This window comes from Vitis vinifera, chromosome 16 (assembly GCF_030704535.1).
Source record: "Vitis vinifera cultivar Pinot Noir 40024 chromosome 16, ASM3070453v1".
NCBI classification, from domain to species: Eukaryota; Viridiplantae; Streptophyta; class Magnoliopsida; order Vitales; family Vitaceae; genus Vitis; species Vitis vinifera.
The window spans coordinates 24,081,202-24,097,046 of NC_081820.1; the positions used below are offsets into that span (position 1 = coordinate 24,081,202).

Here is a 15,845-nt window from a genome sequence, read left to right on the forward strand (position 1 = left end):
ATTTAAAAAAGAAAAGTGACCAAGGGCTTTTGTCTTTCTAGCAATTTTCTTAGTTTATTGTTCATGAAACTCCCGTGCACAAATCTACAACCTTAAGGTTTGGGAAACATTCTTGGGAGTTTCAACTATTTCTTGAAATATTCTACGAAAAATATTTAGAAACATTTGTTCTAAAAAACAACCTATTTTTAAAACAAATTTTCAAAAAAAACTACCAAATATAGTTTTTAAGGTAGGAAACAGTTGTCCATTACAAGGTAGTGACACAAAAATCTAACGATAAATTCAAGAGCATTGTTCTAGGTTTTTTACATCTTGGATGTGTTATGGTCACTACTTCCACCATTAGTGTAGTAATAATCATACCCATTTTGACATTTTCCCAAGAGTCGAGAATAACCTCCCATGAAAAAATTCCAGGAAAAAAAAATCTATAGCCATTGAGTTGATCTTTACTCTGCAGAGTCTTTGAGGATGAATAAATCCCATTTATAGATGACAAAAATGAACTTACAAAACATGGGGCATCTGTACATGAAAGATCACATTAACTATAAAGTAAGCACTAACAGAGACAAACCTAGCCAATCATAATACTTATTCATCATCCTCGAAATCAATTACCATCCTCAACTTTCTTCTACTTGTAGAATTTATTGGTAATGCACTAGAAGCTATGTCATCCCCCGAATCAGCCAACTCGTCAGCCACTTGTTGATGTGGTGAGATATCCCTATTGTTGGCGGATGCAGCTCCCAACTGTTTTTCACTACTAAAGGCCATAATTTCATCTTCTGAATTGTCATCCAAGCTGACATGCTTGAAAGCAACATCATCTTCAATTCCAGCAACTTCCAACTCATCGGATAGGGTGTGTCCATCCCTAAGAATCAAAGTTTAGAGGTTTAGGCCCCACACAGAAGAAAAAACCAGGCTCAACAATAAGTTGCAACTATGTATGAATTCTTCCTCAAAATATTTATTGTGTAAATATATCATTATCACTTCCAAAATTTTTTGAATGATAGTTTTCAGCATTCTAGGGACAAGAAGAAAATTCCACAAGCTATTCTATTACCGGCATTAAGGGATTTCGAATGACAAATACCATACCTTTTCGTGACATCTTTAGCAACTACACTGCCAGAGGGATCATCAATCCCTAATCTCCCATTTGAAGTGCTTGTACGCTTCTCATCCAACTTTGGAGGGAGTCTCCTAGTTTTCCTGTGTCCAAAAGATACACCAAGAGAGATATTAGCTAAAGACAAAATGAAAAGGAAAAGATAGTCATCATTCAAGCCGATTTGAGCAGCTTTTTAACACGATGTTCGAATCAAGAATTCATAAGATAAAGAATGAATACATAATTACATTCCAAATAGTACTGTATGTCAATGGATTGATGGAATGGTACTAATCAACAATCTCATGATATTTCCCAAAAAAAAAAAAAAAAAAGTGATTGTAGCCATGATTGCATCACTTGTGTTCTCTGATACCAGGAAACACACCCTATTGCAAAACTGAGAAAATTGCATCATGTACCCATTATGAAATCAGGGAATGCGTTACTTGTAATGGTATACCATTAATTCCACGATCTGTGCACATACATCGTTTGCTTGAATTTGCTCTGAGCTAACTAGAGTTCATGCAGAAATGGAGGGCATCACCAGCAGGTTTTCATCAATCCAACATGCAATAATTTAATTTTCATTTAAGGTTGAATCTTAGAAAGAAGAAACAAAGATGCAGATTACACAAGAAAAACACCTTATTGTTTGTTTTTGTGCTTTTGGAGAGAGATAAGAGGATAGAGATAGAGAGAGAGAGAGAGAGAGAGAGAGATACTTCAGAACAGAGCTTAGGGTTTCATCATCGGAACTTTGCATAAGTTTTCCTTCAATATTCTGTTCTGGTACCTCTTCACGCAATAATCTGTGATTCTCCTTCTTGCTCCTAAAACATCAGACAGGATTTTAGTTAAAAAATCATAAAGCTGAATAAGCTTACCCAAAAAAAAGAAACATGACTGATTCACCTTAGAAAATCTATCAATATTGAGAAGAAATATTTTAAATAAAGAAACCTTTATCCACTACCTGAAATCTATTAGATATCCTTTCCACCGTTCCACTCTACCACTCTACATAGAAAGTCTTAGATAATTATTTTCAAATTCATTCTTAATTGGCCTATTTTAAATCTCTAAATGAACTAAAACATGAATCCTAACATGAACTGGGAGATGATTCTGGGATACTGTTTGATTGATGCATATTGTTGCACAAATTTCTTAAGGGGGGCAGGAGATTTATTGTGCCTGAAGGTACAGAATGATGGGCAATCAAGAAAAAAATTGTTCAGAAGCAAGGAGAACAGAATGTGAGAAGATGGACTTGAGGCAAGAACAAAAAAAAAAACTAGAAAAGAAAGAAAAAAGTAGCAATCAATGCACTCATGAGAACCTAGAAACAGAAACCATACATGAGTACCAGAGATGACCAGGTCTGGACCAGTAAAGAGCAAACATTGAGTTGATGGAATGAGAGATTTTCTGGCCAGAAATGAACTGATAAATAGGCCCAAATGAATGAAAAAATTGAAAATTTTGTGGCCAACCTATGGTAGTGAATGACCACCGGGTTGCATTTAGTCAAAAACATGTCAGCTGGATAAACTCTTGAATATTATAATGAATTTATGAGTTCATCGCCAAAGTATAGTGGTGCTTTTCCATAAAATCCAGAACTTGACACATGCAGGTAGATGTGCTACAAGTGTACAACCATAGAGATGCAAGTATGTGACAAAAATTGCATATAAACAAACTTCATTTGCAAAATCACATAGAATACATAAAGATATAGTAACCTTTTTCTTAGTGACAACAATGTTTCATCATCAGAATCCTGTGCTTTGGCTGTATCAAAGTCATTAAGATCCTCATCTCTCAAATGCATGTTGCCTTCAGCTCTTTTCCGTCGAGGAACATGTAAGCCAAGTTGCTTAAGTTTACGGGAAACTTGGGCAGCCGTGAGAATATCATCACCAGCCAGAGCACTTGCAATCATGTAGGTGCACCTTTTATGGCCTTTAAACCTGTAAGCAAACAAATCTAACTTAATTTAAAAGAGAAAAAGAGCATCAATAGCTCCAAAAGCACAATAGTTGGCATCAATCATGCAAAAGGAAATCAAATTTGAGACATGTATATGCCACCAAAAAAAAAAAATTAAACACTCACTGTTCATATAAAGCTCTAATCGTTTCCTCCTGATCTTTGCTGAAGGCACGTACTCTTTTTCTTGTATGCCTAAGAAAATAGCAATAATTAGCAAATTTACTTACAAAAATGAAATAGAAAATAGTTCAATTAAGATTCCACATTCAGGAACAAGCAAAAGCTTGTGCTTTTTATTCAAAAAACAATTTGCAATTTCACAACTACCAAAGCAAGAGCTCAAACCCCAATTGTGCACAAAAAATTGCTCTCATAACAAAGAGTATATGAAAATAATGTTAAAAATGTATGATGCTGATAAATACTCACAAAGATTTCCTCACTAAACTTCCCTCTGAATTGTTTGAGCAAACAAGATGAGCACTTTCTTCTCCAACTGCTCTAGCTTCTTCCATTAGTTGATTAGTGCTATCAGACAAAGGTACATCAACTTGGAGCATCCTTTTCTTTGGTGCAATTTTCAAACCTAGCTGCTTAAGCTTATTGGAAACTTGGACTGGAGAAACTTTACAATCAGGATCAAGGGCTTCCGCAATGAGACGGCTACAATGTCTATCATCTTTGAATCTAAAGCAGCAGTATTTGTCAAAATGGATGCCATGCAAACTATTTCAGAAACTGCTGAATAAAATAAGAATTGATTCTATAAAACCATGCAAGCATAACTTATATAATTAGAAAAACCAAAACAGACTTGCAATCACTTAATTGTCAGACCTTAAGTTCAGTATGATTCAGATAACTACATTTACATCCAATACTTACTGGTAGTAAAACAGTAGGATGCAAGTGCACTTACTTCTCATAGAGATCCTTAATGTTTTTCTCCACCTCAGCACTGAGAACAAGCCTTCTCTTTCTTTTAGAAACTCTTTCAGACTCATGTTCCGCATAATGCCCCACACTGCAACAGTGAAAGCATCAACCAAGGACTTTCTAAACCATGAGATGTAAGAAAAAAGTAGTTTTTCAAAGCTTTTACTGTTGAACATCATACTTATCAGAATTTGTCTTCCCATCGATTTTGCTACTTGAAATAGGAGTGACGCCTTCCTCCGCCTCACTAAAATTATCATCATTTCTGTCCCCAAGAGAAAAAAGGATGGTAGCACTTGTAAATTATTTCCTTGATTACTAAGCATTAGTAGTATTTTTGTACCATTCCAATTATATCATGAAACTTAAATAAAATACTTTTTTCCCTCTTTATGAAAAGAAACACCAATCTCTAAATAAGATCAGACTATCTATGGATGATTGAAGATGTTAAACATTCTGCTAGAGCATCCTAGTTAATGTTTATAAAATTCATAAAGGAAAAATAAACTGCAAAACTCAAGAACCAATAATAACATGAATACTAAAGCTCCATAAACACATCTTACTTTTGATATACAGGCTCATGAGAGATGACAACATCAGCTTCATCCTCCCCAAGAGCATCTGCTATACTTCTGTGCATCCATCCCTTGCCTTCTGTTGAGCCAATTTCTCCATGCCTTGAAATATTTCCCCATTTTCCACTTTCTTTCTTCAAACTTCCAAGTTCATGCAATAAAGATTGGGAAGTGATGTAATGGCATTCTCCACGGGTTTTCCAAAAGAGAACTTCCACAAAAAGAAGGGGTTGACTTTTCATTTTCCTTAGCATTTTTCTAACCAAATTTGTCAGGAAACAAACAATATTTTCATAATCCTTGCATGGACATGACTTCTGCTCACACAGGATATTGTAGAATATGGTGAGGAGTGATAACTGCAAAATTTAGTCAAAAAAAATATATATACATATGAATTGCATTTTCCTCATTGCTGCAAACTATTCTTAAATAAGATGTTTTTTGAGTTCTAACCTGGTATAGCATTGGAGAGAGCTCCAAATCATCACAGATCTTCCGCAAAATGCATATAATGTAGTGATTTGTCGTGGTTGAATTGCTCTTATAAAACTTAAGCAACCAACATAAATTTTGGATAACATGGTTATTTGCAAAAGCAGAAACCAAGGTAGACACCTTAAAATCAACTTCATCAACCACAGCTGCCTGCTCATCACCCGAAGAATCATCAGTTCCATAATGAAGATCATCAGTAGTATTTTTTGCCTTTTGGACGTCCATATGTGGCAGACTGCCTCCAAGGTTTCCTGTCCCAAGCACAGGTATTTCAGGCTCAATCTGTATGACGGCTTCTTGTCTTCCATCAGAAATCGAATTTTCTAAGCTTTCTTTCTGCGACATGTTCAGATCTACAGATTGTCCACAATTGGAGACACCAATTTCATTCTGAATGACACCATGATCTCCATGTTCTCCTTCATTTTCATTCTTGTCACTCAATGTTCTCTTCTTTCTCCCCTTTCTTGACTTTCTAGAAACCTAATCACAAAAGAATTTACAAGAAATAAATGTGGATCATCATAACAAAAACATTTCCTACTTTGACAATCCATCGTCTTAGAGATATAGCATAATACATTATACTGATTTTAGATTAACTCAACAAAGCCTTAAACTCAAATTACTAAGGATTTCTTGTTCATAAAGTGACTATATTTTTGCATTGGGCATCCACCTACCACAACCCTCCTTTCTCCAAGCATGGGACCAGCTTTTCAAGAGAAACTACACTCAAACCAAAACTTGACATAAATTACAAACTTCCAAAGAAGCCGAAATTATACAGAAGAACAAAAAAGGCACTCAAGCAAGATAAGAAACAAAGTGTATTTGCCTTGCAAGAATAAAAATCAACAGATAAAATAAAAATTAGAACTGATGAATGTGAAAACTCAAAACGATAAATAAATAATAGATAGATAGATAGGTGACCTGGCCAAGAGGATGGGGCATCATTTATTTGGCATGTGGGTTCCACCCCTATTTGGGTCCACATGATTGAACAGATAACTAGGGAACCTCAGGTGAGAGAAAGAGAGAGAGAGAGAGAGAGAGAGAGAGAGAGAGAGAGAGAGAGAGAGGAAGAGAGAAGCACCAAAACTGCTTCAAGCAATGGTCTTCAGTACTCTTCAAGTCTGTCCTGCTCAACATAAAGGACGATATTCTTTATCCTGTATGGGTGAGCAACCCCAAATTTTCACTGACTTACCAGAGTCAAACATAAGCCATTAAAACCTGATTCAGGGGGCTCTGCAAGATCTCAGAAGAGGAGTCAAAGGTTAGACCCCCTATCAACACTCCCCCACAAGGGTGAGCAGAGATGGAAATTCTGTTCCAGGTCTAGATAGGCAAAATTGCAAAGTATGGAGGGGGATATAGAAATATCAGCAGGCTCCATTAGAGATTTAGAAGCAAAAATCCCAACGCATACAGATGTTTAGTCGCTGACACTACAGTATAGGTAAAGGTATATGTATTGCCTGACATCATGTTTAACAAGTAAATCACCAACTAGACTTCATGATATGCACATAAACCTAATGCTTTAGCCAAAAATTACTACAGGAAATCAATGATCACTTTACTTGGATATTGTTAACTTTGAGTTCATGAATGTATATAGACATTTATACAGCAGTAAGCACTTTGTATTAACAAACAAAAAGAATAGGGCAGACATTATGTACTCAGCCCACTTTTATCAGCAAAGATGTCTTAGACATTTAATGGTGTTTTCAACTTCCATATGCATGATGTCAGCTAGAATTCATAGGCGTAGTTTTTCCATTTATAAACAATAATCTCAAATTAACAGATTCCCCACTCAAGATTAGCCCACAAAAGAAAACATAACGTACCCTTAATGTTCCGTGAGCCTGAAGATTCTCCATAAGCTGTACAACTATATATATCATTTCGACCAAATCTGCAAGATCACTGACCAGAATAATAAAATTAGTCGGGTCTAGATCCCTACATGAAATATTACTTTCCTTCAATGCATTCATCACCACAAAAATGAAAGGGCAAGGTTGACTTGATTCATCATCATGATGCCTATATTGATTATAATGCTTTAAAATAGATAGTACAATTTTCCATTTTCTGTTTGGTTAAGAATTTCAATGCAGTCATGACATTATATTCCACTATTGACCAGATGATGGTGTTATAAGATAACGAAAATAATAATAACAATAATTGCTCATTAAATTAGTTGTAGTAATAATAAATATAACAACATCGTCATCAACAATGAACTTCTAAGTTGTTGAAATCAAAGGGGAACCTTTTGGGTTGTTTATGAGAGTCGAAGGATTTGATCAGATTCAAGAGAAAATGAGTCATCCCTTGATCAGTCTGGTCATAAAATAACTTGTAAAGAAGGATTCGAGCTGTTTGAGGCTCTTTAGAATCTTCCAGTGATAGTTTAAGCACTAAATCTAACATGCGAATCTGCAAAATGGAAAAACCAGCAAGGTTAGACAGATATCTCAGAGCTATATGCAAATTTATTATTCTGCCCTCAATAAAAACTTCCCAAAAGAAAACACAAATAATGAGATTTGAGATGCATGTGTTAACAATATAGATCCCAAGACGTAAAGGGAACTCCTGCACCTTGCTTGATGTTCTATGATGTGTAGGACACTTTCACCATCCATTATTCATCTGCTTGAGAACTGTTAATACATCTGTCTACACATGTCTAACTAAAATTGGCCAGTTACAAATAAGTCCACCTTATTAATTAGAAATTTTGACAAAACAAGGATTATTCAATACCTTTCTTGTGATGGAATAATTAATGACCTTTTATTTTTTTTTCTTCAATATTCTCCTGGATACACTCAACTCAAACCTGTGGATCCTATTTACTTTCAACATAGACACTGACAAACACAAGAAACAAAACTACATCGGTGTATAGATTTTGGGGACATTTCTGGCATCCCTGTGTTCTTCCATGGACAACAGGTCTTCTTTTCCAGAATCTTCACAACATAAAAAACTAATCCTACAGTATAGTTTAGCTTATTAGGAGATAATAATGGTAAAACTTCCTTTCATTTTGCTTCTACCACTGAGGTGTCTGCATATTTGTGCAATAGATCGAAAATCATTATCACAAGGCCCTGAAGCATACTTCTCTTTTCTTTTCAAACAACTAATTTTTCACAATTTCATTAAGAGAAGACCAAACGAAATAAAAAAATCACAATAATGACATCCCACATGTCTCTCCAGTAGTCTTTTTAAAAGAAGGCTTGAAATTTTATATTCCAACTGCTTTTGAATTTATTTATTTGAACAACAGTATAAAATTCCAGGACTTTATTTCAATTCTCAATGTCTCATCAAAAAAATTGATGCCAAAAAACAAAATAGTGTTTTTCCAAATAAATCACCAAACAGGGTTTCTGCATTAATAAACAAAGTATCTCTACCTACAGATAGTACAAAAATTAAACACATGCTCAAAATCAGTATCTTTTTTACTCAAGAACTTTGTTGTCCAAAAGACCAACAAAGATAAAATGTTTTATGGAAGGTGACCCCAACCCCAGTTGTAAAAAGATAGGTCATCTTCTTTCCTGTTTGTGATCTTAAAGAAAAAGAAACGGGAATTACATAAAATAAGCATCTCTGCCCCCAGCAAATCATGCAAGTGAAGATGAAAATTTAAGGATGCTCTTGGTTTGGAAAATATTTTCATTGTCAGGAAACAGTTGTACTTATTTTTTTTCTTGAAAATGCATTTCATTAAGAAAAGTAAAAGCTAGTTTTCAAAGATGAAATCTACAAAACATTGTTTATTTTGAGTTGTTGCTCATGTGCAAAAGGTTGAAAGTAAATATAATTGAAATATCATATAATATATATACTTATATGTTCTAAAATATATTATTTTTTAAGGATAATGTTATTAAATAGTTTATGATATATGCACTGTTATTATGTGTTATTATGAGTAGTAATATATAATGTGTTATATTTTATGCATAGAATATCTTATTATATGTGACATTATTATTATTCTGCATTTGTTGATTATTCTTTTTCATTTTCTTTGCTATATTTTTATTTTTAAACAGAGTAATAAAATGTTCTAATATGCTTACAATTAATCAACTAAAATGAATTAGTTAACAATATAAAATATATCCGCTTATAATCATCTATAGTGTAATAAATAAAACAAATTACTTTTATTAAAAAAGATAATATTTAATTTCAAATATATATGAGCTTATCATGTACCATTTTGTAGGGGTGTGAAAAAGTGTGGTTCAATCGGTTTTTGGAGAAAAAAGCAGTTGAACTGACATAGTCAGTTTATGCTTGAATCAAAACCAAACTGACCTTTTAGTGATGTAAAAACTGAATCAAACCAAGTTTGATTAAGGTCATAGTTCTAACCTTTTTTTAAAACTAACTAAAACCCCTTGGATTTGAAATTCAAAATATGTTTAAATTTTTTAGTTCAAAATATAATGAATACATTTAAAAATTAATTTAACCATAGTCTAAGAATAGTGAATTACTTTAATAGAGTCTAATATAAAAAAACTCATCAAAAAATGAACAATTACATACAAATCTTTTGGTTTGGTTTGATTTTTATTGGTTTGGAGGCAAGGAAACTGAAAACCAAACCAACAAATTGGTTTTGAAAATTCTCAAACCAAACTAACCTTATGGTTATTGAAAACCGAACCAATATGATCAATTTTAGTTGATTTTGATCATCTTTTCGGTTTTTTCGGTTTTACTTATACCCCTACTATTTTGTTCGTATTTATATTCCTTTTATATTCAGAATATTCATATTTGTTTAATATTATGGGTCTCAAGGTCTTTTATGTGATTTTGTTTATTTTTGTGTTTTCAATATTTTAAAAAGTGTTATCACTTTTATTAACAAAATTTTAAAAACCCCAAATTGATGTTTTCAGTTTTTTCCCCTTTTCTAAAGTCAACTTTCCAAAAACTGAAAATAGAATAACAACATGCAAACAGGTTTTTCAAACTTGGTTTCTGCCTTCCTTGAGAATGAAAACCAAAAAAAAAATCTAATCAAATAGGCAAAGTATTCTCTTAAGCTACTTTTGTAATAATTTTAAACTGCACTAATTTTTTAACATAATCAAAGCTAGCATGCCAAAACATTAAGTTCAAAAAGGAAGTAAAAGTTACCATATTTTTCATAAGGGACCCTGCTGCAGACAGAAACTTGTAGTCATTTGTCTCCTTCAAGCCATCAAATGCATTACGCCACTTCAAAACTACAAGCAGAAACATGGCCTCATTCATTGTTGCTGCAATTGGTCCACATATATCGCCTTTGAAAAATGTACTATCAGCATACTCATTGGCAAATGTCTCAGATGTATCCATTCCCCTATTTGGCTGAAAAAATATAGAAATTCACATCAAAGGAAACTGTATGGATCAAAAAACATTTAATTGAGATGAAATATTGAAGCTAATTAAAACACTCAAAATGGAATTGCATATACAAAAGCCTCTAGTAGGGAATCAAGGGTTTAAAGTTTGACAATATCTTGGTTTAAAGTTTGACAATATCTTCAAAGAGCATTTTGAGAAAAAAAAAATTAGAAAACATAGAAATGGATATCAATGGAAACTGTATTGATTAAAAACAACTTAATTAAGACAAAATGTTCAAAATGGAACTGTGCATACAAAAAAAGTTTGACAATATCTTTTAACATCATTTTGAAACAAACTTCAATTTTTCCCTCAAAAAAGAACTGAATATTTTCAACCTTTCCATGTGCAAAATCTACAATATCTCCACATTTTTTTTGATAGATAAACACAGAAAAATTGTATTAAAAAGAGGGAAGCAAGAAGGCAACCCGAAGCATACAGGACGTATACACGAGAGGCCCCAAAAAACCAAAAGCACAAGGAAACAAACACTCACCAACCCTCAATTAGAGCCCAACCAATCTACAAAATTAATTAAGGAGTGGGGCTCTCCATCTAAACACGACTTAGTCCAAGAGAAGAGATTACAAACGAAAGAGGTTTTCAATCTTTGGATCGACAAAGCCTCATTGTCAAAAGCTATCCTATTTCTTGCTTTCCACAACGTCCAAAATAAACAAAGGGGGGCTGCCCGCCAGATCTTACCACGCTTCTTATCTACAAAGGAATCAGACCAACCAAGAAGAATGTCTTTAACTGTGAGTTGAAGAACCCAATTAACCCTAAACATCGTAAACATAAGATTCCACAACACCTTCGCCTTGGGGCAATGAATAAGGATGTGGTTAATAGTCTCCTCATCGTCACAACATAAAAAGCATCTGTTTGCTAGAGACCAGCCCCTCCTTTTGAGATGATCTTGGGTTAGGACCTTCCCCCAAAAAATGCAATATCAACAAAATTACAAAATTTCAGTAGGCAGAAAATTTTCCAGCCTGAGAAATTGAAACAAGAGCTAAACTTCCTCAATGTTCAATAGCACACTGATCATCATTACAGAAAGGTTCAGCCAATCATGATCCTTCATCTTTTAGATATAACGACATATAATATACTTTGATCATACCCCTTCAGGTTAAGTTGCTTTACCTTCACATTCATCAAGGGTCCAGATCATTTTTACTTTATAACAAGATTGCAACTCCTCAAGCTATATAGATGATAAGCTTCGGTTGTCCAAAAATAGAGAAGTTAAAACATAAAACTAATTTTAGACAAGTTTGCTCCATATCATTGAGTACTACAGTATACAAACATTAGCCATCAAAAGTGGCAAATTTTGAGAAAAAACATAAGCACAACTAAAAAAAATGGAGTTACCCAATTATCCAATTAGAGAAAATAGCACATGCCCAAGCAAAAGAAACCTGATGATATGAATACATAGTATGTATTTCTCACCTTAGAGATCAAGAACTTGTGATATTGGAAAGATGTAACGAACTGAGAAACCTGAAAGAAAACAACCACATCGCTGTTCTGAATTGCATGATGTTCTTTTTCAATGTCCTCACAAATAGACTGCATCAGAACTGATACACAACACATTTACATGCAGACTATGTATCAGCACAATAATGTAAAACCGAGAGAAGCAAGAACAAAGTAAAAAACAATGACCATTTCATTACAAAAGATATACCATTATAGCCTCCTGACAAAAACTGGTTCACAAAATCATGGACCAACTCCAGAATGTTATCCTTCGCTGAAGGTAAACTTCCATGATCCCACACAATCTTTTTTAATGGACCCCGTGGAACTTGAGGTTTAAGAAACTTATCATGAGAAGTAAAAGTTGGATTTCCCTTGAAAAACGTTTTTGAACCATCCTGTTGGAAGAAAACACCTATGTTACTAGAATTCAGGATAAAAAGCATCAGAAGCATCAGGAATAATTAGCCTCATACCATGGTAACCCGTGTAAAGGCTCCACAAAATTGTGAAGAACGATTTAACTTCCGTATCCTCAAAAGTTTTCTTTTTTCTTCCTCCTCTTCTATTATGGACTTGAGACCATTAAGTGAAGTTTTGGTGTCCCCATCCACCTGAAAATCAAAAATTATGAATATAAGATATTACAACACACCTTTGATTTAACATGGTTCTTTTACACCAATCAAATAACTTGAGAAAGACGACATCAATAATCAATGAGAACTAAACATCAGACCCAACAACTAAGCTATAATTAGTACCAAGCTATAAACCATAAGATCAATGGCTTCTAAACTGAGAAAGTAGAAGCAGGTGTGATGAGGCTCAACAGTTTATGGACTTGAAAAGAAAAAAAAATTATTATACATCAAATTAGCTGCTGATCTATCATTCAATTGATATTCCAGAATTATACCTAGAGCCTTGTCAATGCAACTTGGTATGACCCTATCAAAGTTTATTAACTAATAAATTTAACTTTGTCACCGTGTTTTCTCTCAATTTTTGCTCAAATTTTTTTTCCCAATGTAATGCAAACTTTTAGTGTCACCAGAAAAGATGCTGAAAGAGATAAAGAGAAACCAACCTTGGAACAATTTAGATGTGCTTTAGCAAGCAACTCTGGCTCTTGACCCATAAATATGTAATGGAAAATTTCTAATAAAAGCAGGTTATCTTGACGGAAATATTTGGAAGAACCACCAACATTCTGGGTAATAACCAAGATCAAGTCCATCACATTCTCATTGAACAATAGTTCCAAAAATCTGTCTCTCAGGGATAAAAATTGACTGGCAGATTCCCCAGCCTTCTGCTGCAATGAGATGTCTTGTATAGCTAAAATGTTCCGAAACAAAGTAAGAACAAGCTGGACCAATTTCCAGTCATCCTCTGTGAATGCTTCACTGTGTGGCATAGGATTAGTCAAAAACCAAAAGCACATAAATAAAACAATGATAACAGAGTACCTAAAATGAAAAAAAATCCACAGAAACTTAAGCCCATAACAATAAGAAAAAGCTTGCCAAATCCAACTGCATAAACAATTAGCCCGTTCAGATTAAAGCATGTAAGCAGTGAATAAAGAAATGGAAAACAAATCTGATCTAATCACAGAATCTACCAGCCATTTTGTTGTTCAATGAACACTTGCAGTTACATCCTACTGATTACATAAGCATGCGATCAAGAATGGTTGGTATATGTTAATTTTCCAAATAACCAATTTAATGCTTTATGATTGCCAGTCACTTTCCTAGATTAAAAGTTTTCATCCAAGGCATGGAACCAATCAGACCTCAAATGTAGTCATCTTAGTAACAATAATGAACTGAATGAGGAAAACGCCTGAGACCTCTTCCCAATTATAAAGGATCTTATGCTATTAGTGGGTAGTTTTATCCAATGTTTCCGGTTGCCAAGGTCATTCTTGATTCGCATGTGTACTTTGATAATATCTATCTTTTGCTGCTTCAATAATACATTTCTGCAAGCATGGTCAAGGTATACCCAAGGTAGTGTTCTGTGTTTCCTGAGAGGTATAGTGTTTCATTTCTCCAACTCAAGAGAATGGACACTGCCAACAAGAGAGATAAACTGAGGCTTTTACCTCATAAGGCAATTGCAAAAAGCTTCTCGGTAATTAAAGGATATTATGATGTAAATATGGAACTGACTAAATTAGATATTAATACACAAGAACCCATGAATGGGGGAAGGAAACTACATAAAAAGTCTTGCTTACCATTCCAAATTTTCCAATGGGCTCTCAAGAAGTGACATAACCACCGCAATAGTGTTGCTGCGTGTAATTGAAGACTTCAACCCCCATAAATATTCTATCTGTTGTGAAATATCATTGGATGAAGCCTCAATAGGCATTGTAAGAAACACCAAAACCTTCACTGCAATATAAAAAGAACAATCAACAAATAAAACCCATTATAGGCACTTCGTGAATTAACATGTAATGAAGTATAATCTGATTGAAAAAAAAAAAAAAAACATGTAATGAAGTATAAAGAGCCCTTTACCAGCATTTAACACCAAGTTGCGATCATCTTGACAATGTTCAATTATTGGTATCAAATCTTTGGAAACTGTGTTCCATTTGCATACTTGTTTGAACACTGATCTTGACTGCGGATCATCACGCCTCAGAAATCTCAACAAATCCTTTAAATTATCTGCCAATGAATTGGAAAAATAAATAAAAAGAACATATAATGAGATAAAATAATCCCGCTTATTTGGTTGCCAATGTAGTTAGAAACTAAAGAAATTCGGAGTATCTTTCAATAAAATTGCTGAAAAGTGTCAGAAATACAAAAAAGAATTCGCAGTTCTGAGATACAGCCATTTAGCTTAATCGAGGCGATCGTATATTGTCAAGTAACCAAAAAAACATAAAAATGTCATAATTTTCGTACTTCCCCTATTTTCTCAGAAACCAAACATCGGGTACATTTCAATTTCCGAAGACTATGAAAAAGAAAAAGAAAAAAAAAAACAAAAATAACATAAAATCTCGATGTTCAAACTTCATTTTTCTTAACTTTCTTCTCTCTTCCGACACTTTCTCACCGACCAAACAGAAATTCATACCCAAACAATAGTCGGTCTTCGCGTAGCCGATCCGATTCCCACCATCGTCCTCATCGATAGATCCCAGACCAGCGCAGATCACGGACAAGCCTTCCATGTCCATCTCTTGAGATCAAAATTAGGGTTTCGAAGCGTAAATTTTTTTCCGATTTTGAGGAGTTTATTGCTAGGGTAACTATGGCGCGGAAACAGATGCAAAGTTTCCCGCGCTTTCTTGGGACGTATTCGGCAGTCTGCGGCCTTGGAAAAAATCAGGGCAATTGGTGATGTGGCAGAAAACTATTGGCTGCATCTTAATTGGAGACAAAAATTTCTATTTTGAAGGCTGTTTGGTTTTCGAAAATTTTGAAAAAAAAATATAAGCGAAATAAAATAAAATAAAAATGTAAAAGAAAGGAAATTAAAAATAAATTTAAATTTTATATATTCATTTTACTTATTTTTTATTATATAAAAATTAACTAATTTTAAAATATATAAATATTTTGATAAAATTAAAATATATTTGATTTTTTATGAAATTAAATACGAGAAAATTATTTTTTTATTATTTTTTTATTTTCTTAAAATATTTCAGAAATCAAACGTAGAAATGAATTAGAAATTTAAGAAAATTAATAAAAGGTATTTTCAATAGAATG

General features: G+C 33.7%; 1 protein-coding gene across 1 annotated transcript; it reads right to left on the bottom strand.

Annotated features, from left to right (window-relative positions):
• Window positions 1–467: 467 nt before the first annotated feature.
• Window positions 468–15,433, bottom strand: LOC100246656 (uncharacterized). Its single transcript, XM_010664327.3, has 20 exons — window positions 15,205–15,433; window positions 14,634–14,786; window positions 14,345–14,504; window positions 13,187–13,505; window positions 12,573–12,710; window positions 12,305–12,494; window positions 12,064–12,194; window positions 10,345–10,557; window positions 7,436–7,602; window positions 7,005–7,083; window positions 5,101–5,625; window positions 4,633–5,003; window positions 4,245–4,328; window positions 4,047–4,151; window positions 3,557–3,814; window positions 3,251–3,319; window positions 2,878–3,105; window positions 1,855–1,962; window positions 1,114–1,227; window positions 468–883 (listed from the first exon to the last, which is right to left on the bottom strand). The coding sequence occupies exons 1-20, from the start codon at window positions 15,305–15,307 to the stop codon at window positions 598–600; spliced, it is 3,801 nt and encodes a 1,266-aa protein (XP_010662629.1). The 5' UTR covers window positions 15,308–15,433; the 3' UTR covers window positions 468–597.
• Window positions 15,434–15,845: the final 412 nt, after the last annotated feature.

Excerpts from the sequence above, each read along its gene's own strand:
- LOC100246656 (XM_010664327.3), bottom strand. The coding sequence starts at position 15,307 with ATGGACATGGAAGGCTTGTCCGTGATCTGCGCTGGTCTGGGATCTATC. Across the intron at positions 13,506-14,344 it reads CCATTGGAAAATTTGGAATG|TGAAGCATTCACAGAGGATG; the intron begins GTAAGCAAGACT and ends TATGCCACACAG. Across the intron at positions 7,084-7,435 it reads TCTCATAAACAACCCAAAAG|TGATCTTGCAGATTTGGTCG; the intron begins GTTCCCCTTTGA and ends TATTCTGGTCAG.